Here is a 24871-nt window from a genome sequence, read left to right as displayed (position 1 = left end):
CCTGCTCACAGCAGCTTTCTTTCCCTTTCAAATCTCTACTCTCAGAATGCAACACATCTCCTTTTAGGAAGGCAATAGGTTAAAGTTTTGCTAAAGATGACAATTATTAGTTTGTATATTTATAAAATTCAATGTATCGTCTAGGTTCTTGCAAGAAGTTGCTCATCTTTTTTTTGCATTTTAACTTTGCTCTCTCATTTTTAATGTGAGTTACAACCTCTTAAGTTAGAAATGTAAGATCTGAGCCCTCCCTTCTGAGTGGTGATTTACTGTGTTCTAGTTGCAGAGTGTTCCTAAAACAGTCACTGGTCATATGTGGTGTGGGCTTCCCAAAAAAGTGACACAAGATGCTTGTAAACATCACACTCCAGCGTGTTCTTATGGACCTCTCAGAGACACCAACATGGGGACATCACAAATGAAAGGAAACACTGATGGGTCTCAGTTCTACACAGAAGTTCAGTTGACAATAGAAATGTATTCAGTAATTACTGGACATCCAGAAAACACGTTGGTCTAACGTGCAGCTCCTTCTGCTTTCAGAATGAAATGGTAAGTTGGAGGGGATTTTTCAGGATGGAGGGCTGAGAGTGAGGAGCAGGGGGAGGAACGGGGGGGGTTTATTGTGGAGCTGCAGTTGAGTAGTCTGGTAGTGGTTATTACTGCTTTACAAAGAAATCACGGCAACCGCAGCAAGAGGAAAAGAAAAACTGCTCAAAAACTCGATTTCACTTTCTGTTCACCACGTTTGTACCTGCAACACTGATTTACTGATTTCAGCTTCATTGTTGTTTCAGAAGCACTACAGTGATGCCAACTGGTGTAACCAAGAGCTTTCAGTCAAACTCAGAGAGAGGAACATTGTATAACCAAAAGTCAGTTAAACAGTTCCCCAAATGAACTGGTGCCGTGTAGCCCAAGGCTATAAAAAGTCTTGACTGGGCCAGCAAACTTCCAAGCCTGCATCCTGCCTATCTTCCTGCCTCAGGGAGCCCTTGTATAAGGCTCTTTGTTACACAAAGCAGCTACTTCAGCAAAGGGATCACTGCAGGAATTTAAGCCTTATTTGAGAGGATTATCAGAAGTTGTTTTGATGTTTCTTAATTTTCAGAGTTTAAGAGAAGAGATACTCACCCATGGTCCAGTTCATTGAACTATATTCTGAATTCATTGCTTGCATGTCAGCCCTGCTCTGTTTGTTGGTCCTCATTATTTTTAATTCATTTCTATTCATTTCTATGGAGGGAATGTCCATATTTCTGTTTAATGAGAAACCTCAGAATTTTTCCCTAACCAACTGATGAGTAACCCCCTTTGCAAGCAACAATAGATGGGCACTATTAACTCCAAACTCCTTCAGCTTGGATGTATACAGCAAACAAAAGGGGGGTTCTGCCCAGGTTATGAATTTATTCCCTCCTAGCTTGAGGACTTATTCCAGGCAAATATTTCTTCTAACCTCAGACACAGGTATTTCTATTTGGATTGCAGACATTCTATACTAAAACCATAATCGAAGCTTAAGTAAAAGGTATATATGTTCTATCAATGAACTCATGGTTAGTAAAACCTTTTCTGCCTTGATCAGTAAAAGAACAATTCTTCATGAATTCATTGGAACTTTACTATAGAAATTCATAGAGTAATGATCTGAGGAGTCCAATTTTTTCATGTCTACATGTATAATCAATGTTCAGAAGCATATTTCATTAAATCTTCAAACCAGTGCAAACCTCTGAAAGTCCACCATCCTCTGCATGTTCAGTCCTCTCCATTCCTCTCCTCAGGGCATTCAGTTTGGTTAAATTATTTGTTTCCCATGTCCAAAACTCTCCTTTAGTGTCATTTAAAGGAGGGACCATTTCATGCTGTGTGATCTCAACGTCCTTTGATGACAGCTCTATCCTACTGGAACTATGAAACTGTCAACGTCAAGAGCAAAATCGAGGTGTGCAGAAGACAAAAATGGTTCAGCATCCCTCCCACAAGCTCTTTCAATAGAGGTCAGCAACCTCAGCATCGATGGGCAAAACTGCAAAGCTCAATATTTCCAACAAACAGCCCAAAATATGGTTAAAAGTTTCTTGCTGTCTGGAAGTAAAAGAAAAATATTTTGTACACATTGCAGTTTCAGAAAATGAGAAGATAGTACCATGGCAGACGTGGAATGAGACAACAGATCACCCTGATTTAGTAGAGGTGAAAGGTGTGCACGGTCAGCCTTTGGGGAGTAATGCCTTGTAGCAAACTGAGGGGACAGAAGGGGATCTGCAGCTGTGACAGAGGGTCAGGAAGGCCACACTAGTGGCTCCTCCTCTCCTTAGGCACTGTATTGTTACAGTCAAGGTAAGGTGATGTGAGGTCACCTTTATCAACAGATCAAACCCAAAGTTGGGTGTTGTGTTTTTGGTTGGTTTTGGGTTTGTTTCTCTGAAAACCACCAACCTGACCGAAGAAACATTAACTTATCATGCATATCTCCTAACCCAACCCATAGGTATGAGATCCTCTAGTATTTAAGGTTTTCCTGGAGTCAAGCACACACACTGTGCTCTCCCCTTTTCAAGGAGCATCGAGCTGCTGCAGTGCTGGGGAAATGGTTTGCCTGGAGTCATCCAGCACATGAAAAGTAGAGCCATTATCAAACCCCTGGAGTCTCAACTGACAAGTTCTGTGTAGCAAGGATTGCAGTGGAGTTTCTCTCTAGGTAAAATAAAATGTTGTGGTTTATGGCAATAGAAATATGGGAATTTCTACACCACATTAGGCCCTAGCACATATTACCTTCATTTGTCAGTGGCCAGCAGGGAAAGCACAACCACCCCATCCCCCCAGCTGACAAATGTTTTGCTTTTCCCCCCCCATGCCAGCCATTATATTTCCCACGAATCTCTCAAAATGCATTTTCACATTACTGGTAAGAAGATCTAATGGCTTGTCCCTCTAATGTCAGTCTTGATCCTAGCAATATAATCCCACCACTGTATGGGCTCCAAATTCCACAGTGAAGCAACTCAGGGAACTGAAATGTCAGGGACTAATCCTACCAGGTGAAAACAGTGAGTAGTCATCTATCCCTTTTCTGCCTGAAACTTATGGCTATGGGAGCAGAAATTACTGACTGTAGCAGCTCTGCATATATACAATATTCAAATAAGCATCTTCTCCTTTCTGGAATCTCTGTACATTTTAAGGTTCAGGCATCTGAAGGTCACACACACAACACAGGGCAGTGACCTCTCCCTGCCACTGTCCTCAGCCACACCAGCTGTGTGACTTCCTCAGCCAAAGGAGCAGGAGGTCACTGCTATATTGAGTTCACTGAGTCCCCTTATTTTAGTCTTGTAAAATTAGAAGACAATAAGCTCCTCCTCTGTTTTCTCTAGGCCATTCATTATTTTATAATTTAGCCCTCTGTTATTCATGTTTGTTCAGAGCCCAGTGTCAGTCTTTTTGGCCAGGCCCTTGCCCCGAACAGTCTCATTACTCACTCCTGGGCATCTCTCCTGACAGGGACAATCAAAGAAGTATTTTACTGATTTCAAATGCACTGTGTTTACTCGTAGCATTTTTGCTCATTTTCAGAAATGCAAATCTGCCCTCCAAGAATTTGGTTCTGTATTACATTCCTGTTCATGAGTTAATTTAATTTCATGTAAAATTGATACAAAACATAACTATTCTTAGGAAATAATATTTCTCATCCATTCTTTACTGATACAAATGACAGTGTCAAGTAAATTGTAAAAGAAAATCCAACCTAGGAAAATGCAAGCATATTAATTAAAGCCTACTGTCTGTCCCTTACTAAATTATACATTTCTAAATCTTTCAGAGGCATGCCTTTTCAAATAACTCAAGGGATTTGCAGTTGCCTACCCAGCTTTTCATTTCTAGGTCACTTGTTAAATCTACCCCAGGTCAGCAGTGACTGAAAATTATTACTGTCTGGCAGCTGGTTTGTAGTCCACAGAAAATGAATTAGTGGTGTCATTCCACTTCCTAATGGACAAGTGGCCCCATCTTACACTTCGACCTGAGTGACACCGCACTGACCATGGCAGGGACAGAACTAAATAAACCCTTTTTATTCTGTAGGTGGGTCCTCGTGGTTGGGAATGAGCCTGGTGGGACTCTCAGGGATGTTACAGCCCTGCTTTCCAAAAAATAGAGCCCTCCATCTCTGGAACTCCTGTCATCAGAACAAATAAACCACTACTTTGGCGAGCTGTTGAGGGGGTATTTCGGTCCTTGGAGGATCTCTGTCGTGTGGTTCAGTGGGGAACATGCTACAGGCTGTGCACTGTTACACTGGAGAGTTGTCCCCTCCACACCATTCCCCAGTTCCTAGGGCAGAGACTCTGTGTGTGTGTGTGTTTGTCCATAGCCACACAGGAAACCAGAGGAATAACCCACAAATGTTTCCTGGTTAGTGGTAGGAAAAAGAAAATTGTTATTTGACAGAAATAAAAATACATTTAAAATTATTTAATAATCACATGGTTGACAAACAGATAAAGAGTTATTTAACAGCAAGAGATGGAAATGATAAAATCATACATATTTGACTTCTACTCATCGTGCCCTACTAGCACTTGGAATAAAACAGGTCTTGTCTTAAAAACTCCCAGTCTTACACTTTCACAAGCATTGCATCCCTTTCTTTTTAAAATAGACACAAGCAGAAAGGCACCAACATGTATTAATAAAGAACTTTGCGTTTGCCTATTTGTAGTTAAAATATTTCTTATAGAAATAAGGTGTAAGTCAGTCCATTATTTTCTCTAGTTTCTCTTGTTATTTTTCCCCTGGATGATAAATAAGTCTGTGAATCTGGTACTATCCCTGTCTGTACTGAGCTAGGACAAATTTCCCCTAAGGCCCCCATTTTCCTCTCCATTTTCATTTGTCATTCTGCTCAGCCTGCAGCAATTCAAACAGACCTGCTCCTTGACTGAGAAATCTTCACCTCTTCCTGTGCACCAGGATAAGGTTGCTCTTCTATGGTTATGTGACAACTGAAAATAAAAGAGAGGGACTATCAACTCCATCTGTCACCATCTTTTCATGCTCTTGTCCCTCAATGACCCCGCTGTCTCTGTTCCTATTTATTTGCTTCTTCTGAACTTATTGTTCATCTTTCCCTCTTTGCTACTCCTCCCTCCCTCCACTGTTTAACCTGACTCTTCCCAAAGCAGCCCCCATTCCACAGTAAATAGCTGTTCACTTCAAGGTGATTTCTCCACCTTGGGAACAACAGCAGGATCCAAGTTGTGCTTGGCTTCATATTCCTGTCATTATTGACCACATTACTTTTCTGAAAAGCCAGATGCATAAGTTAGTCTGGCTCTTAGGGAGTTGAAATCTCTGTTTCTAGCACTTTCAAGTAAATAACTGAGCTGATATTCCTCCTTCTGTTGTTTCATGCATGATATTTTCTGTTGGACAAGCTGTTCTGGGATGATTGTACACATGCAAGCATTGTATATACAGTCTTATTTTTGCATGTTTCCCTTTTATCCTTTACCATGAAGTTTACTGCCTTTTAAGTTCTGTTCTGTGGTCACAAGTTATCTCTCTGAGATGGAATTTACCTGCATGGGAAGTGGTTTCTGTGTCATGAATATTACAAAGAATCACAGGCAGATTTACCAGTGTTTTGTTACCCAGAACTAAGAGCCTTTCCAGGGACTTTACAACAAAGACTGGGCACGAGGCCAGTCAAACACTCACTGCCATTTCTTGTCCTTGTCTCCCTGACTGAGGTTTAAGAAGCTGCACAAGTTGTGCTCTGCAATCAACCAGACATTATCTAGAAGTAGAGACAACCTGTTGTTTTTACTACATTACTTCTATTTCATTGTGTACATCCAATTTCTAAGAACAGACATAAACACACATTCAATTCCCACAGCACATTTAATATTAAAAGGCATATTCTGGCAACATCCAAACTACCACACTTAGCAAAACCAACTTTCCAATGGCCTTGTGACTGTGTGTGTATTCCCAATATCTAACACAACGTGTTTAAAGTGCAGCCTTTCCCTCAATGGGTACTAACCTAGAAATCAAGGTCTAAGAACACAATTAGACTTTGCCTTTACCATGTCAGGCACTGACCTCCTCCCGACCTCCAGATTCTGGCTCTGCATGTTTACATTTTGCTTCTACTTGCCCCTTCTTGCCTTTGATTGCTACCTTTCCTAGAGGAAACCACCTTCCACTGGCAGTAAGACAGATGATGAAAAGGCCCTTCTGTCTCTTTGTTCATGAGATTTGAATTTTGTGTTTGACTTCTGTTCAAAGGCTAACAGTGGTTATGACTGTTCATTCCTGTATTTTCTCTACAATGGTGGTTCTTACACAATCAGTCAGAAACCACTGAATTAATGTTTTTGATTGAGTTTTTGTAATAAGCAACAGTACAGTATGTGACTGATTTTATATGCTACTCCAAGATCCATATTTTCAAGGTAGAAATATTTGACACAAGCAGTACAGTTGGTGAACAGAGATTTGCTCACCAGCTCTGCCATAGGTTGGACACTAAAATCTGACATTTGTGGCTGAAAATTTCTTCTCTCTTGATCATAAGATCAGGATTTTATGAACTATTCAATACTACTTCGTCTTTAGTAACCAGAAGGGCACTCTCTCAGCAGTTATTTCCATCTCACATAAAACTGCTCTTGCTACTCAAATTGCTCCTGAAACCCTAAAGAAAGAGATAAAAACTCTTTCAAATATAACAAAAAAATGCATAGGATGAAAGTTACACAAACGCTTAGATTCTGTGATCATCAGATATGTGATATTTCAACTTTCACAGATATTGCAGCTATCAAAGGAACAGAACTTCAGATCAGAACCTAAGATAATGGGACTGAACAGGGTCAACAATCCCAACAAATCTGGCAAAGCAGACAATTGGTTAAAATCCTCTTTTATTGGGAAACTGTTTCTAAAGCTTGTCCCTCTGACAGTTAACAATTTTGTCATATTTTTACAGTGTGTATTCACCATGATATTACATCCAGCCATTTGTGTGCCAATACTGGCCCCAGCATTTCTTTTCTTTCCCAGATGTCTACTATCCTGCTTCATTGTCCCTTTCAGCATTCCTTTTGTTAACTAAGGAAAAGAAGCTCTTTCAGTCTCTTCACACAGGAGCAGCTCTCTGTTCTACGCTTCACCCCAATCATCCTTCTGTTCACCCACCCCATTTGAATTCAGTTTTTCTTGTTAAGAGTCGTAAAAAATATTTCAGAAGATGAATTTCCAGTGCTGTGTTTGGCAGCAATAGTACTTTGTCCCTTCAGTACTTTTTTCTCCCCTCAGTAATACTCGATGCATTCAACAAGCAAAGACATCACACTCTCAGCTGTATACAAGAAATTCAGACTCATCCTGCAACTGGCTCATATGTTTGTGTCTTCTCACTTCTGGCTGAGAGTATCCTCAGTTCAACAGTGACACCTCATTTTCCACTAGCAGTGAATGTCAGTAGTTAACTACTTTTTGTCCCAAAGCTAATGCAAAATAGTGAGTGTAAGTGGTACCACTAATGAAGAGCTCACTGATGGCCTTCCTGCAGCCCACTGGTTCCCTTGCAGTGTCAGCACCGTAATTTTCCTTTCTAAATGTCCTTGTTCACATTAAATACATGCTATTAATTCTCTAGGTTAATGAACTAAGATAATCAGCACTTAAAGAGCATCATATGAAATGCTTCACTAAAGTCTAGGCAAGTGGAACTTACTGTAATTCATTTGCCTAGAAAATTAATTATCAATGAAAGCTAATATGTAGTCCTCCAACAATGTATACCTTTATAAATTCAACTTCCTTTTTGTTCTATTTTCTATTTACTCCCACACTTTTAAATACTCTTCACACCAGAGGTTGTTCTGAAGTTTTGTATGCTAATAAGACAACTAAAGCAACACAAGCCCAAGTTATTCTTTTTAGATGTAGGCTGTGCATTTGCTACTCAATAGTCACCTAACTTTTTCCTGATTTTGACAGATTTTTAAAAAAATGACTGTTTCAAGGCTTAACAGTCCTTTCAGTATTTGATGGAGCTGATATGGTTCTTCTGATCTTCTTGAGCTTTGCTTCCACATCCCTCAGAGCAGTTTCTATTTCCATATGCTCATTCATGCTCACTCATATGGGGTATCTTCCTTCGTCTGTGTCTGCTTGTTCAACACCTCCGATGTTTTTGAAAGGTGAGAAAAATCTATAATTAGTTTCTCCCCTCAGCTGAGCTGCACCACTCCTTCAACCAGACTTAGATCCTTGGTAGATCTATATCAAAGCAGCAGAGGAGGGTTCACAGCCTACTTCATGGAAAATAAATATTCCACTTTTTACTAAAATGCATTTAGAAACCCTTTTCCGACTGAGTTGTAAGATACACATTGAAAACAGATCAAGTCTTAATTCCTAAGTGCATTTTGACAAATCCAAGGAATGCAACAGTCTCTTTCCAAATGCAGTAAAATGTCAGATATTATGCATTGAATGTGATGCCAGACTAAAGTGGTTTCTTAGTTTGGTTTCAGTTTTAAACCACACAACAATCAATCCTTCCCAAAAGACTTAATTTTGGTGGAATAAATGTTATCAAGCAACTTTGCTTTAACATGTTCTTTGCTTAGAAGAGAAGAGGGAATTAAAAACACAGCTTTCAAACCACAGAGCAACCGTTGAAAACTTAAAACCACAGTACCCAAGAAAAGACTGAGCCTATGGTTACCTAACACAAAGTGTGGTTTAAGCTGGGCATCACACCAAGTTTTTCACAGAAACCCACGGGGAAAATGGAGTATAGGTATCCATGGTTACAGTGACCCCTGGTTGGCACATGAAGAGATCTTTCTAGAAGAAGCCAGGTAGAAACATTTATCAGGGTCCTCAGAAGCAGTAAGGCTTCTTCCTGTTTTTATATGTTAAAAAGAAAAAAAAAAAAAAGATAGAATATAATTTGGTACAGACCGTCCTGAACACAGACTGTAACCCAGGAGTATTTTTAGAATTCCCCTCTTGTATGTTTTTCACAATATTCACTCCCTACTGAAAAATAACCTCAAAAATATTGAACCATTTACCTAAAATAATGGCAAATTTCGAGAAGAGCAAATTCATTTATAGAGTGAGTATTTAAAGGCTAAATTCTGCCTTCCCATGTTCAGTTGCACTGAGTTTATGAATGAAGGAACAGGACTGTAGACTACAGATTTAAATGGAAAAAGTTTGAAGTGTAAATTAAGCTAAACTAGAACCATCACTGCTAAATATTTACGTTTGGGGAAGGTTTTTTTAAAAATATGCTGGTGCATAACCAGGTATAGCGAAGCGTGAACAACCGTGCCCACATGACCAAGTATACTCACGACAACTACATTTCTAGAGGCTTCTCTGCTGTGTGCAATAATCTGGAGGGAGAGCGAAAAAAAGCGAGCTGAACTGAGCTCAGATGGTGACTTCTGCTCACCCTGGCAGGGAGGAACAAACCTATAGCACCTTAAGATCCATCTACAAGCCAAATGCAAGTTCTCCTTCTTGTGCAAAAGGAAAAGGCAGGAAGAGATTTTTAATGCCCTTTATTTTCTAGGATGCTCCTCTTCTATTCTTTACACTCCTTCAGGATTCTGCCTCACCTTCTCTTGCAGAGGTGAGGGCTCCACAGTTCCTCAGATCAGATTGTTGCTGAATTGTCCAGCTGTGTGGATGTGACCTGGATCAGGCACCACGTGCTGCCACTTTTCTGTCAAACCAGCCGGAGCCCACACCACGAAGTTTGGGAAGTCTTTGATTAAGCCGCCTTGGAGATTATGCAGACAATGCCTGGTTCAGCACAAAGCTTGCCCAAAGTTGCCTGTTCAACTTCCAAAAAATTAATTTGAACCAGCAAGACAAAAGTTTAGCAAGTTCAGTTGTAAGAGATCAGCTCTTTGTACCATATGGCTCTTTATGCAGCAAGAGATACCCTGAAAATCGGATTTACCTTCCCATTAAACCAGAAAGAGAGGTTCAACATCTCAATAATTTCTTCAAGCAGTTCTCTTGCTTTCATAGAGGTTGGTCACCTAATGACTGAGAAGAAATCCTACTGTGTGACCTCAGGGATTATTTGCAAAGATTAGGCCCCAAATCCTGCCTACCAAATTTTCAAAACAGCAAGAGCAAATATCACTATTCACAACAAATCAGCTTAAAATAATGAGCATGTGATATCATGCTCATTTCACTGGTAATTAATGAACAGAGAAAGGAATGGACCTGCCATAAATATTCCTACAGAGATCTCCATTTATATCCTTGTATTTGGCTATAAATAAATGGATGTAGCATACATCCATGTGTATGTGTGTTTACTCAGGGTATTTCAGCAAGTTCTGTACATAGAGGGCTTGACAGCAGGACCAAAAGTTTGGCAACATCTAATAGAGATATTTTGGTTGTTTTAGAAATGTTTGGTCATGATTTCAACAGACATCAAAGGGATGGACTGTTATCAAGTAAATGCTACCAAATACATTACCTAAATAGGAAGCTCTGACTCAAAAATGTAAAGCCAGTCTTACTCCTGCATATATTTCAATGGCATACAGCAAACCTGGTTTCCAGCAGCAAAAAAAATGTTTGGAATCCTGAAGTGAAGGAGAGATCCAAAGGAAAGAAACACTAGCAATGCTCATCACTGAATCTGGGAGACCTCCCTACTTGCTGAACCACAGATCCCATCACCAGTTTTGAGAGGAAGCAGAGACAGGAGCAATCCCTGGCATGCAGGTCCTGAAATATCCGAGCTGACATTCAGCACCCACATGCACAGACTTTACTTCAAAGCTGATGCAATAAAACTCAAACATTTGAGCTTCAGACTGCTAAACTGAGCTAAACAGGAAGAGTGGTTGCTCCTACTCTGCTTTCAGTGCCACTTTTTAGACAAGTGGGCAAATGAGGTAAGAGACTTATTTCAACAAGCTCAGAAGCTCACAACGTGTGAAAAATCAATACCTACTATGGCATCCAGAGAAAGGAAGTAGAAGAAATGTGTGAAATGACAAAGAAACAATGGCACATTCTAGAATACTTTGCTACATCCCAAGCACACGGTTCTATAGACAGCATTTCAACAAAAGATCGATCAAAAACTGTCAGGGCGGAAACACGACATCAAAATGCCATTTCCATTGTGAAGAGCAAATGGGCTTAATGTACACAAATGTATGGGATGTGTCCTGATCCAGACAGCCCTGGGCACTGCTGGTAGCAGTGGTAGGAGAACAGGGACTGATGGACCTATTTTGAGTCATAGAATAATTCAGGCTGGAAGGAACCTCTGGATTCAAAGCCAGACCAGGTCACCCAGGGCCCTGTTCAGACTATTAGTCTCCAGGCACCCGTGTCCTGTTTACACTGGTAGGAGCAGCAACGTGCAATCCCAGATGTAACTGTATTTCTAAAGCTATCTACTAAGAAATCATGAGATTGTGCCAGTATTCATGTATTCATGAATATCTGAACTAGGTTTTCTTATTTATCCATGTACTCTTAAGAGAGGAGCATAGCATGCCCTTAGCACGGGTCCCAGAAGCAAATCCCTTCCTTTTTAATCTAAACTGAACTAGAGCAAGTTACTAATGGAATTTTACAGCATAAAAGAACATAATAAGAAACACATCTCATAGTCAAACAGAAATCTATCTGAATGCTACCTGGTTATAGGAAACTTATACTTGAGATATAATTACGTAGGTTTTACTTAGTTTTCATAATTATGATCTGACTGCAATTCTGGAAAAAAATGCCCACATTTCAAAGCTGTCTCCGGAACTGTTCTGCTATAGAATCACCAAAGATAAAACCTTCAGCTCCAGTGATATGCAAATGAAGACATGTTTGTTAAAAGGATTAACCGAGTTGTTCAAAGCATCTTTTTAGTCTACTCTGCTTCCAAACAAACAATAAACTGTCCTCATGCAGTGAGATTCACTAACCCATAAACACAGCCAAATGGAGGAAGAAGAGCAGAACCTTAATGAGTTTGGTCCCCTTTGACTTTTAGCTGATCAGTGTCACCAATAATTTCAACAGGCTCTAAAATAAGCACTTTCTGTCTTCAAAGTGCCTTGCAAACATCAACCAATTAATCCCTACAACTCTCCTCTGAGGTAGGTAAGTAGGTATTGTTATCCCCATTTTACAGTTGGGTGCACACAGTCAGAGGGTTAAGTGATTTGCTGCAGGCCACAGATGGAGGTGGGATTAAAACACAAGAGTCACTAGGATTCTTTTTAGAGGACAGCACTTCTTTTTTTGTGCTGACTTTTCTGTGCTGACTTTAGACCTATTGGCCTCGTGGCAATACTTAAAGGAAACAAAACAAATTCTCCTTGTTAAAAGCAAGGAACCATCAAGAAACCTGGGTGTTTTTATGCCACTTTTGTTGTCTTATACTGATGTAAGGTTTTTCCTTTAATTTTGTTCTGATATTCAAGTGTCATTCCTTTCATAAGGGGACTTATTTCTACGGTGATGTAACATGCTACCAATTGAAAGATATGTCCTGCTCCTTTGCAGGTTTTATTCTGTCTTTCTGCTTTCAAATCTGTAAGTTTAGGTGGCTCCCTGCCCATAAATTGGGCAGACACTTTCCTTCTAGGATCAGGGTAACAGTTGGTTGGCTTGTTTCACTGCAGCCCAGGCAGAAAGAAATGGAGAAAGGCAGCTCTGAGAACCAAGAGCAAAGAAAGCCATTAAGTGAAACCCAACCCCAGCGAAGCGCTTGTAACCCTTGGAACAGGCGTAAGATTGATACCTCTCCCACTTTCAACAGAAAGATCAGATGGGAAAGGGAGAGTGTATCCTTTTCCTCTCTGTGTATACAACTTCAGGCCACTGGGAGATCCATTAAGTCAATCCAGTGTATTGTAATAAAAGTTTGAGCTTTATCAGGAAACCACTTTTCATCCAGGGGCAAGTTCACAGCACTGGTTCCTGGAATACTTCTTAGGACAGAAAAACCCACTGCTCAGAGCTGATGCCTTGCAACCCCTGAGCACATTTTCTGTTATGTTTTTCAGAAGATGCTCTCCCTCCTTTCAGAAGCCTTTCAGTACAGGAATTGACATGCAAAGAGAAAATCAGCGAATAGTTGAAACTTATTCACTCCCTACTATATAGTACAGTATTTTCAGCCCTATTGCTGTATTTCTGTGATGTGTCCTGAAAGTAGAGCTCCATTAATGCTAAAAAGTAAGGAACAATTTATTAATACATCGTTGTAATTAATACATGTTAGCATTCATCTATTACATAAACCAGGGATAATATCCCCTTTTTGTTAGGTATTGCCCACAGGTAATGGTCTCATCAGACTTTTATTAGCTAGAAGTTTACTTTGTTAAGGGCACTTGTGAAGCCTTCAGATTAAGTAAATCATTTAACATAGTTAAATAAAATGCAATTTGTTTTTCCTGCATCTGTGGATGCTGAATCGAAAGGGTATTTTTCCCATTAGAAAGGTTTGTTAGAAACTATTTTGCTCTTGCATGACAAGCACTTATGTCTCTTTTTAGAAGACAAAAAAAGAAAGTTAATAATTCACAACTGAGGAATTGTACTGTCAGCACAACAGTGTAAGAACATGCAGGATTTTGACTCTCCGAGGGCGGGTTTTCAGTAACAAAAATATGTATTACATGGGTTGAGAAAGGTCTGATTTTCACAGTAATTCTGTGACCAGAAAAACATGTCATGCAAAACATAAGCTTGGAAATTGCTATTTGCTAGCTCTGTCTTAAGAAGATTTGTGGCTGACTCTGAATTACATGCTCTGCAGAAACAGCTCCCTTCTTTTATCACTTTGGAAATCATTAACTTGCCCCGGATGGTCCTCTGTGCAGCAAAGGAAGTTTTCACATGGATTTTCTGATAGAGGAAACAAAAGAGATTACAGATAGCAAAGTAGCAGTGTGAATGACAGTTTTAGAGGACCTTCATCCAAACACCTTTCAGTGACATCTCATCGGATAGGGTATCAATCCCCAAATTTCCCAGCACTCAGAACTATGGCCTTCAGGGCTAATTCAGGGAAGCAGATCACTCCACAGTTCCCAATTTCTTACGTTATCTATGAACACAAATAACTGAGTGACAGTTCCATATCCCATTAATTAACTAAATCAATTTTTACATAATAATCTCTGCTGTTACGGGTCCATCTGCACGGTAAAATGGAGCTGTGAGAACACTTGCCTACTGGGGCACAACTGCACTGTGCTTCCCTGCCCCACATGTCAGGGTCCCTGCTGTCCACCCCAAAACCAACCAACTCCCAGACTTGTCCAAGAGCTCCAGAGTTCATGTGCATAGATATCTTCTGCTCATCTGCACCATTGCCACAAGCCACCAGCACCACGAGCGTATTTTAATGTCCTGCCTTGCACAGGTAGATGGGAATACTTCTGCATAAAAATACATCTCTCAGCCACATGAATTTCTGGCAAGGTGCAACCCAATCTCTCCTGAAAGTTCACCTCCTCTATACGTCTCTATACTGCCCTGAGCAATGTTTCAGCACCTGTTCAATATACATCTTTGTGAAACCTTGTTCCCAGGCTTGCAGGCCCAGTGGGCTGGAGAGCCTTTGCAGCAGCATCTCCCTGCTGAGAACTGCCCAGCACCTGCTGGTGCCGTGAGCTGGGCATCCTCCACAAGGGAAAGAGTGAGAGAAAACTATTTAGACATGATCCTACTCATCTGTACATAAAAATCCCTCATTTGCTCATTTATCTGCCTGGCCACCTAATGTTGTGCTGCACATTCTTTGATTACTTGGAGCATGTGCTTTCCTATTTTTGTGTCTAAAAAGCAGTGAATGTATCACAGGTTCTATGGAAAATAAGGAACAAATACCAATAATTATACTTTGGTCACACTTGTTTTTAAAGAAGTTTGACAGAGTAGATTTATGGTATTGTAAGGTTAGGGTTAGTATCTGAAAAGGGGGATTCAGGAGAAGATTTTTTATTTCTGTAGAATTCTAGCATGGTATCCCTTTCAAATATTTCAGGGTATAAACTCAGAGTAGATCCTGAGTTTTCTGAAGACTGGTATTTCCCAACTTATTTAGAAAATTAGTTTCCTTTTAATGCAACTTGTATGTGATTTTCCAGACCTACTAGCAAAATACTAATTACTATTGAATTAAAATGTAGTTGAAGTACACAATGGCATTATAGGTCATACCTTACACACCATGTTTTTAAAGATAACCGTTATTTGGTTATTAATCATAACCAAACTCATACTCACTGTAGTGCGTGAGAAAGAGTTCTAAAGCTTTAGGGGAAGCGTAAGACAGTAATTCTTGTCAAATACCTGGAAATAAGATTTGCATCTAAAACTGGTGTTTTAACTGACTGGGAGCACGTAGGTTGGCAATAGGGGCATTTAATAATAAAACTTTTGTCAAAGTTTCACTTTTTTCATCCCTTGAGGTTACCGGGGTAATTTGAGCATATTGTTATCACATAAAGAATGCTGCTCTCTTTCTTAGTCTTCTTTCCACTCCAAACTCCAACTGTAAAGAGCAAATCTGAACAGCTGAATCAATAATTCCCAATAGAGTTACTCACTGTGGTGTGAGCTGTGAAACTGAGGGGACACACACACGCTCCACACACTATTCTAAGAGTTTCACTGTTGGGGTTCCCCTCTTATAAGGAGTGGCTGAGGGAGCTGAGGTTGTTTAGCCCGGAGAGAAGGCTCAGGGGAGACCTCATCACTCTCTACAACCACAGGAGGGTGTAGCCAGGTGAGAGTTGGGTTTTTCTCCCAGGAAACCAGCGACAAGACAAGAGGACACAGTTTTAAGTTGTGCCAGGGGAGGTTTCAGTTGGACATCAGGAAGAAGTTCTTCACAGAAAGGGTGATTAGGAACTGGAATGGGCTGCCCTGGGAGGTAGTGAAGTCACTGTCCCTGGAAGTGTTTAAGGAAAGACTGGACGTGGCACTGGGTGCCGTGGTGTGTTTGACATGGTTGTGTCAGGGCTTAGGTTAGATTTGATGATCCCAGAGGTTTTTTCCAACCTAATTGATTCTGCGATTCTGTAAACAAAATCTTTTCTGCAAATTAATTTACCTGCATGAATATCAACAGTATTGAGACTCCAGAGAAAGGAAAAGCAATTATTCTGGTTTGTTTTTCTTTATATTTGGTAGTTTTCCCTTGCAAACCTATGTTATATGACTGCTATTTTAATTCTATATGAGTGCTGACTTAATTTCACGGTTTTATCTTGTGGTTGTTGTTGTCGTTGTTTTTACATCATCCAACTACCGGAAACAGATCATCATCAGACTTCTCACCCAAAACCACAGATGCCAGAGTTCAGTAGGCAACCTGCAGACCACTCACCTTGCAGAACCCCTCAAAGGTTTGCAGAACTCTGATCCCTCAGATCCCTCACTAGGGACCATCCCTTTCTTCCTGCCTCTCTCAGTACACTCTCTCTTCAGCGCGGGGGAGCGACAACTTTGAGGACAAAGTTGCCTATTTTTACACTCCTCTTCCTCCTCCACCACGATTCCTGGACTAGCGACTTCCCCGGGAGCCCGCCTGGAGTACCCATGGCAACACGGGGCCCGACAACACACTTCAAAGAATGCTCTTGAGGGGAAATTCAAAAGCCCGCTTGTATGAACACATCAATCAGAGGGTGGCAAATGTCCCCGCGAGGTGCGTGGCCCCCGCGGGCGCGCCGGGCAAGTGCAGTTCCCATGCCCGGGGCGCAGACAAAGAGCGGCCCGAGGCGCCCGCCCGAAGTCCGGGCGGCACCCGCCGGGGAGGAGCCAGACGGGGCTGCCCCGGGGGCGGGGGGGCAGCCCCGCAACTTATAAGAGCCGCGTCCCGCCAGAAGAGCCGGGGCGTGTTTGGAGCAGCGGCGAGTGGTGTCACTGCGAGAGGCGCGGCGGCAACAGCCCGAGAGCCCGGAGCCGCCCGATGGCTCAGAGCATGGACAGCAGCCTCGACAGCCTGGATGTAAGTGCCCATGTGCGCGCTGTTTGCAAACAAAGCTGCCCTCGGCGGAGGCTGCGGGTGGCGGGGTCGGGACAACGGAGGGGTCTGCGGGGCGCAGGCGAGCGGGGCTCGACCCTGAGCCCCGGCAGCTGCTGCCTCTGCCCGCAGCGCTTCGGACCTTGGCACCGCTGCAGCCACGGCCGGACCTTCTCCTGCCCGCGGGCTCTGCTGCCCGGCCGGCGGGTCAAGGGACATGTGGCGCTTTTGCGGGCTGGAAAACGCCGGCAGAGCATTCAGCCACGGGAACGGTGAGGGGGAGAACAGGCGAAGAAGTTTGGAGCGATGTGACTCCAGGGAAGGGCATCCCTTTGGCCCGGTGCCCGTCCTGTCCGCGGGCTGCCGGCGGCACCGGGAGCGCGGCAGCGCCCGGCCAGCCCGGCCCGGCCCCCGCCGCCCGAACGCGGCGGTGTCCCCACGTTTCGGAGGCAGCCCCTCTGACACGGGGTTTTGAGAGCAGTTAGGAGCGAAGCGGAGATCTCCGGCAAGTTCCAACTCGGTCAATGCCCGCGCGGGGCCGGTGCCTCTGCGTGCGAAGCGCTGCGGGACCCGCGGGCGCGCCCTGCGCGGGGGTCGGGGGTCCGCGGGACACGGGGCATGACAAGGACAATCTGAGGAGCTGAGGAATTGCACAGAGCCAGATGGCACTCGCCCGCCAGCGTTGCTTTTCGGCGCGGTGGCCAAAACCGTTGGTGGTTTCCTGATGCGCTTTCATGCCCTCCCCAGAATTTCGCTTCCTTTTTCCACCGCTGTGCTCAGTGGATCCGTCTGGTGAGCCCGCCGCGCTCACCCCCTGCCCCGCGACCGCAGAGGGTGGGGAACAAAGGGAGGGAACGTGGTGACCCTCCATGGGGTTTGAGTTCCCCTGATTAAGGTCACCTCGCTCTTTCTCTTCTTTATGGGCTTTGGGGTTTTTTTCTTGCCTGTGTGTGTGGAGCTGTCATTTGCTTCTCAGCAGGGAATTCTTGCTATTATTTATCCTTTATTACATCAGCCGAGGGTACCTTCTCTATTTCTCCTTGACCTCATCCCCTTAATGAGAAGGCACTATGGAGCAGCAGCATTTCCAAGTGATTTTTTTTTTATAGCTCTCTATTGTAAGAGTTAAATGTGAGAGGTCATGTTCTGTGTGGACAAACCTCTTGCATTCAGCCCTTCTGGGCTCTCCCATTTGTGGTGTGTATCTGATCAAAGCACTGAGATGTCCAGAACCAGCGAGACTTCTGGGAGCAGCCATTCCCTTTCTTTTCCCTTTCGTGCCCTGCCCCTTAGTAAGACCTTAGTCCTCAGAGAAAGACAAAGGAAGTTTTTTAACATGTTCTTATTTGCTGTGTATTTTATATATATACTTGAACATTGTATTTTCCCATCTGGTTTTCAAAAAGTTTGCCCATTTGTGACGGTGGGGACCATTCTCCACACACTGTCCTCCACACACACTGCCACACAGAGTAAGTTTTTGCAGAGGGGCTAACATCTAATTTATTTGTTTTTATTTTTTTTTAGCTGTCATCTGGGTTATTCATCGAATTTTCTGATAATGGCACGGATGAGGTTGGTTCCGGTGACTATGGAGACTATGGAGAACCGTGCTTCCAGCATGAGAATGCCGATTTCAACAGGATCTTCTTGCCAACCATCTATTCCATCATCTTCCTAACGGGAATAATCGGCAATGGATTGGTTATTATTGTTATGGGCTACCAGAAGAAACAAAGAAGCATGACTGATAAGTACAGGCTGCACCTCTCTGTGGCCGACCTCCTTTTCGTCATCACCTTGCCGTTCTGGTCCGTGGATGCGGCCATAAGCTGGTACTTTGGGAATGTCCTGTGCAAGGCGGTTCACGTCATTTACACAGTCAACCTCTACAGCAGCGTCCTGATCTTGGCCTTCATAAGTCTCGACCGTTACCTGGCCATAGTCCACGCCACCAACAGCCAGCGCCCGCGGAAGCTGCTGGCTGAGAAGGTGGTGTACGTGGGCGTGTGGCTGCCAGCTGTGCTCCTCACAGTGCCCGACATCATCTTCGCCAGCACCACGGAAGTGGAGGGGAAGTACCTGTGTGATCGCATGTACCCTAACGACAAGTGGCTGATCTCCTTCAGGTTTCAGCACATCCTGGTAGGGCTGGTCTTGCCCGGTCTCATCATTCTGACTTGCTACTGTATCATCATATCCAAGCTGTCACACTCCAAGGGCCACCAGAAGCGCAAAGCCTTGAAGACCACGGTGATCCTCATCCTCGCCTTCTTTGCCTGCTGGCTGCCATATTACATTGGCATCAGCATCGACACCTTCATCCTGCTGGGAGTCATCCGACATCGCTGCAGCTTGGAGACCGTAGTGCACAAATGGATCTCCATTACGGAAGCCCTGGCGTTCTTCCACTGCTGCCTGAATCCAATCCTGTACGCCTTCCTGGGTGCCAAATTCAAAACATCAGCTCAGAATGCCTTGACATCAGTTAGCAGAGGATCCAGCCTCAAGATCCTCTCAAAAAGCAAACGTGGGGGACATTCTTCTGTTTCTACAGAGTCCGAGTCTTCAAGTTTCCATTCCAGCTAACGCTGCTCTTTTATACACAGACACTTTAAAGTTGCGCAACAGTTCAGCGAAATAAGACTGACCATAATGTACAGATTTATTTACAGTTGGGATTTTATATTATTTCTTTTAGTCTCTGTGAAGTTTAATTGACTTATTTATATAAAAAAACCTTTTGCATTGATGACAAACTGTCTAGGCAGGTCCTGTGGACAAGTGGTTAGTTCACAAGAGCTTTAGTGTCTGTCTGTGTGTATAGATACGTGAACTAAACCCTTTGGATTGTAGCAAAGTGACTGTTAAAAGTTTAGAAAATATTTCTCTGTTGTTTATATGTAAATGTTTTCAGTGTTGCTGTTATTCTTAAAAACTTGGCTGGATATTTTTACCTTACTACAAGATGTTTGGTTTACAATAGCTTAACTCCGCTGTAGAAATGGCACTTATAACCAAAGCCTCCTCTGTTACATGCTAGGGTTTGCCCCCCGTTCTCAGTAATTGATGGTTTGCAAAATTTTCTGTTCAAGATAAAATAAAAGTATTTGGAAAAAAAAGTTATTTTGAGTGGTATTTTCACTTCTGGTGAAATGTTTTTCTCAACGCTTTTATTTACAATTCTCAATACACAATCATTTCTTTGGAAATTGCATGTCTCATGAAAAGCAGGAAAATGAGTTTCAGTACAGCCTGATAATTCAGTTGACACCTGTGAGTTCTAAGTCATATGTTTTTTTCACCAGAATACATTTCCTCCAGTTAACATTATGTTTAGAATTACTTAAACTCTCACTTAAAGAACAACTTGAGGGCAAAATCTCTACAAATGAAAAACAATCTATTTAAGCAATTGCTAAAGTTCACAGCCTCAGGAATCAAACTCGGATTGCTGCAAGTGCCTCACCTTTATACCATGTATATAAAGTCAATCCTACATTTCTTCTGCCTTTTGCTGTGCTGCTAAGATTAGTTTCACATGTTAATGGTAATCAAACATAGTTGGATTGAAGCCATTTTGCTATTTGGACTAGAAACAAAGTTATTGGTGTATCTGCTCTGTGGAAGGCAAGTTGTTTTCCTTTATGGATCTTTCCCTGTCCTGCCTACATCCAGATTTACTTAAGGTAACATTACAATCTTAACATACTTTTAAAAAATATAGAATGTGTACCAGTTCTTAAAAATATTTTTAGTAGGGATCAGCCAGACTACAGAATTTCCCATAATTAGTGTTGAAAACTTAATTGTCTTGTCATGTCTTCATGTTAGTAGAATGTATTCAAAAGCAATGGATTCCCAAGAGGACAGAGCCATTGAGAGTATTTGTTCCTACCTTAAAAGGACAAACACAACTGTTACTTATATATATATATATATAACAGTTTGGAAGTCAAAAAGAGCAAAAAACCAATGTCTACTAGTCACACAGAACTCAAATGGGCAACACGGATATTGCAGTGGTATTATCCAAATTTTTCACAGGCACAGCACCCTGGTGACTTTGTGGAGCAAGTACCACTATGCTAAAGTATACATTAAATTCCATGCTTTATTTTAGATATTTTCATAAATACAAGACCCTTCTGTTTTCAACTTCCCTCCTCTCCAGGCAGGAGGCTGCAGCCTTGGCTGCATCCTGCACTCTTTCCCTTTCAATGACAGTAGGAGTCACCTGATTCTACGGTGAGCAGTCTCAGTTTGCTGAACCAGCACAAAACTAACCTGGCAGAAAAACAGGGTTTCAGCAATTAAGAGAATTGAATGAGCTCAATGAGGAGTCCAATGAGCACTATGAAATGAGCACTACGAAAGTGCAAGATCCTGTAACCTGGAGCCAGGCACAGGGAGAGAAACGTGAGATAAAATGAAAAGGAAGCAGATTTCCTCCCACTTTTAGCAACTAAACTTTTAGATCAGTCAACTAGTGCGTATTTTCACTCAACATAAATTAACAACAGGAAAGATGTATTTTCAAGAAACAAAAGGTCTCACTTTGATGAAGTTGTTCCTCCCAAACAGAGCTGAGAAATGAGGAAAACGTGGTATAAGAGCAGAAATCCTTAAATTGTTTATTTTTGTTGTACCTTTGTGTGTTTTCTTAATTTAGTGAGGGTTTGCCCCGTGAAGAATTTGTTGTTCTAAATGATTCTGATTTTCACCCCAGCCCAATCAATCACTGTGATTTAATTGCACTTATAAAATACTTACAGGCTATCAACACACTGCTGCTTATTTGCTGAGGAAATGTTTAGAGCCCCCAGCATTAACTCAGATTATTCCCATTATGCCTCAGTCAAACAACTGTTCCCCTGGAGCAGAGTTAACAGGAAAGAGAGTGCAAGACGGAATAAACTCAGCAGTCATGTTACTGCCAAAGACCACTGAAAGGACACTGAACAAACAACAGAAAGAATTTGTGTAGAAAATAAATGAGCAAAATTAAAAAAACTCAACCCATGGCCCCAGAGAATGATTTTCATAAAACTGCCATTGTTCTCAGGAGAATTAGTGAAACTATGGACAGAAGACTGTCCTGAAAAGGAGATGTAAGTTCCTTGGGGTTTTGCTCCAGTAAGAAAAATTAGTCAAAAGCCACGTGTATTTATTTCTAAATAACTTTATATATCTATAAATATAACATATCTTGGTACTGTTCACAGATCAAATATTTGCAAATTGAATGAAGTTGTCACAAGGAAACATAGTAAGAAATTATGAAACCAGTTCTGTCCTTTTACCGCTGAGTAAGTCAGAGAAAATCAGGCAAATTTCTCTCAAAGCCACTGAGCTATTCCAAATATTCCATGTTGGTAAAAAACATTAATTTGCTCCCTTTCAAAACAAAATCACCGTTAAGTTGGTTTTTGTTGAGGCTGTGACTATTTTACATCTTTCTGAAGCAAAAGTGGTCCCAGTAAATGCATTTCTCAAAATGTAAATTCAGTTGCAAAGGTGAATGGACCTAATTTTGTAATTTATATATTGGACAAGTCCACACACACCAAGAACTTGCCAAAGTTTTCAAAGGGACTTTCCAAGTTTTTTTCCAAATTGTTCCTCACTAGCACACAGAATATTCATGACATTCTTCAAGATATACACAATGCATGGGCTCGGCATTTTCTTGAGGTCATAAAATAATAGCTGTGTCCAAGTAATTTTAAATATGCAACTCAAGATACAGAGCAGAAAACAAATGTGAGCACCACTGAGTATTGGTTAAAAAACAGTTTAAAATTTTATGTGGTAATCTCAAAGATTTATAATGGATTTAAAGACTCTTTCCATGCAATTCAGGCACTAAGTATTTTGCAGTGTGCCAACAGCAGTGCTGGACTAAAACGTGGATATTCATCCAATACTCTGATGCACACATTTTGTGTGCTTAAGATTAGTTAGAAATCCTTTGGATCATGCAGAGCTAAACCAGGAACAGAACATGTATGTGAACTCGCTTTTGCTTCCTCTGAAATGCTGTTTGGAAGTAGAGTCAGAACACTCAAAGCACTGGGGCAAAATTCCCCTGTAATCCACTCTCTGAGGTGCATTTTCACTCTGTGTGACCAGGCTGCACCAAGCCCACGTTGGAGGAGCACGTGGAAAGCTGAGTGCTGTGGTGAAGGTGAGAGAGCTCCTGTGTGCCGAGGGCAGAGAGCAAGGGGGAGTCACTTGGGGTATTTTCCCTGGCCAGTTCTATGACACAATCATTACACAGGGGCTTGAACTTCTCTGCATATCCATAAATCAAAACAAAATCACCATGAAAATAAAAAGGAAGTGGCAGCAATAACACGGAGCCATTCATACCAGTGAATGGTTTATCTTACCATGGCTGTGCTCTAGTTGGACAATGTACAAAGTGACCACCTCGAGATGTTTGGTTGAAAAGGCCATTTTTCACATTGTTTGGGAAAGGAAACAGCATGACGAGGAAGTACTTCCTTGATCCAGGCATGCCTCCAAAATCCCCTAACAATGGAGTATTCTCATATTCTCATAGTGCTGAAACTTAGGAAACACTTAAGCAGATAGAGCCCCAGAGGTTTTTGCTCAAAGGATGCCACTCCCTCACTTTATGTTTTGAAAGAGCTGTACAGACTCTTTCGCAGCCATAAATCACGTGTCAATTGAAATTACATGAGCACTGGGATTATTGCTTATAAAGAAGGCACAGATTTCTTAAAATCCGTTCCCTTTAGGCAACAACTTTTCTGTCATTCTTTTAATTTTCTCTGAAAATATTTAATCTTTATCAGGATGAAGTTTAAAGAGAATTTGCTGTCACATCAATTCTGTCACTATCTTCCCACCATTCCAGTTCTAACAGGACATACAATTAAACAATGCTATGTTTATTGGGTTTGAAAGCATATTTTAATAGAACTTCATTATAAATGTATTTTATGTTTGCTTGTTTACATATATTTTAACATAAATACCTCTACATAATGATGTAGATTATAAGCACCGTTTTTAGGTGTTGATACAAGTGACCCAGGCTCCAGCACAGCTACTACTGACTTCAGAGGAGTCAGGATTCATTACAGATGTAGCAGGTATTGATTAAAATGACTATTTTCTTGAAAGGACAGATGGCTTCGGTGACAAACTCCCACTGAAGGCAGAGACAGCAGGGTACCTAAAGAATTAGGTGTACAACCTTACAGCCCCAATCCATTATGAATGAAGATTACAAGTTGCTCTGATTTCGGTTGCAGTCAGAGGTGCACAAAAAACTAAATCTTTCAGTCTGGAGCAGGTGGAATTGTTCTGCTGAACACAAGAGAAATAAATTTTCAGCAAAATGGTTTTCTCTTTCTGAAGGCTTGCAAGCTTTGCATACCCAGCTACCAACTGTCTTGCAGTGATCTGTCTTCAGTGGCACAGTGTTTGAAAGAAAGAGGTCAACATCTAAAAAATCCTTGTCTTCTGGAATTCACGCCAGGAATAGATCCTCACCACACGAACATGTCAGAGTAAGTAGAAATTATGAGGGATATTTGAAGGTTTACACTGTAAAGAGTTCTTTGGCTTCTGGTTTGGTTTGGTTTTCACTTGGATTTTTTTGCTGTTGATGCTGCCTTTTGTTCCTACTGCCCTCTTCTCACAGTTTCTATTCTTCTAGGCTTTTCCTCTAGAAATATATCTTTATAGAATTTTTAATGGTTCTGTTCTGTTAGGATTACACACAATATCCTGCACAAGTAAGAAAACCTAAAGAGAAACTCTTCA

At 41.7% G+C, this 24871-nt stretch overlaps 1 protein-coding gene across 1 annotated transcript; it reads left to right on the top strand.

Moving 5' to 3' along the window:
* The first annotated feature begins 16819 nt into the window (after positions 1-16819).
* CXCR4 (C-X-C motif chemokine receptor 4) lies at positions 16820-20190 on the top strand. The gene is made up of 2 exons (XM_027749006.2): positions 16820-17059; positions 18602-20190. The coding sequence occupies exons 1-2, from the start codon at positions 17021-17023 to the stop codon at positions 19661-19663; spliced, it is 1101 nt and encodes a 366-aa protein (XP_027604807.1). The 5' UTR covers positions 16820-17020; the 3' UTR covers positions 19664-20190.
* The last annotated feature ends 4681 nt before the right edge of the window (positions 20191-24871 follow it).

Source organism: Pipra filicauda, unplaced genomic scaffold (assembly GCF_003945595.2).
Source record: "Pipra filicauda isolate LSUMZ 115617 unplaced genomic scaffold, ASM394559v2 scaffold47_size6085603_pilon, whole genome shotgun sequence".
Lineage (NCBI taxonomy): Eukaryota > Metazoa > Chordata > Aves > Passeriformes > Pipridae > Pipra > Pipra filicauda.
Note: the sequence above shows the minus strand (reverse complement) of the source record. Positions and strands in the feature narration are given on the sequence as shown.

Excerpts from the sequence above, each read along its gene's own strand:
- CXCR4 (XM_027749006.2), top strand. The coding sequence starts at position 17,021 with ATGGCTCAGAGCATGGACAGCAGCCTCGACAGCCTGGAT. Across the intron at positions 17,060-18,601 it reads GCAGCCTCGACAGCCTGGAT|CTGTCATCTGGGTTATTCAT; the intron begins GTAAGTGCCCAT and ends ATTTTTTTTTAG.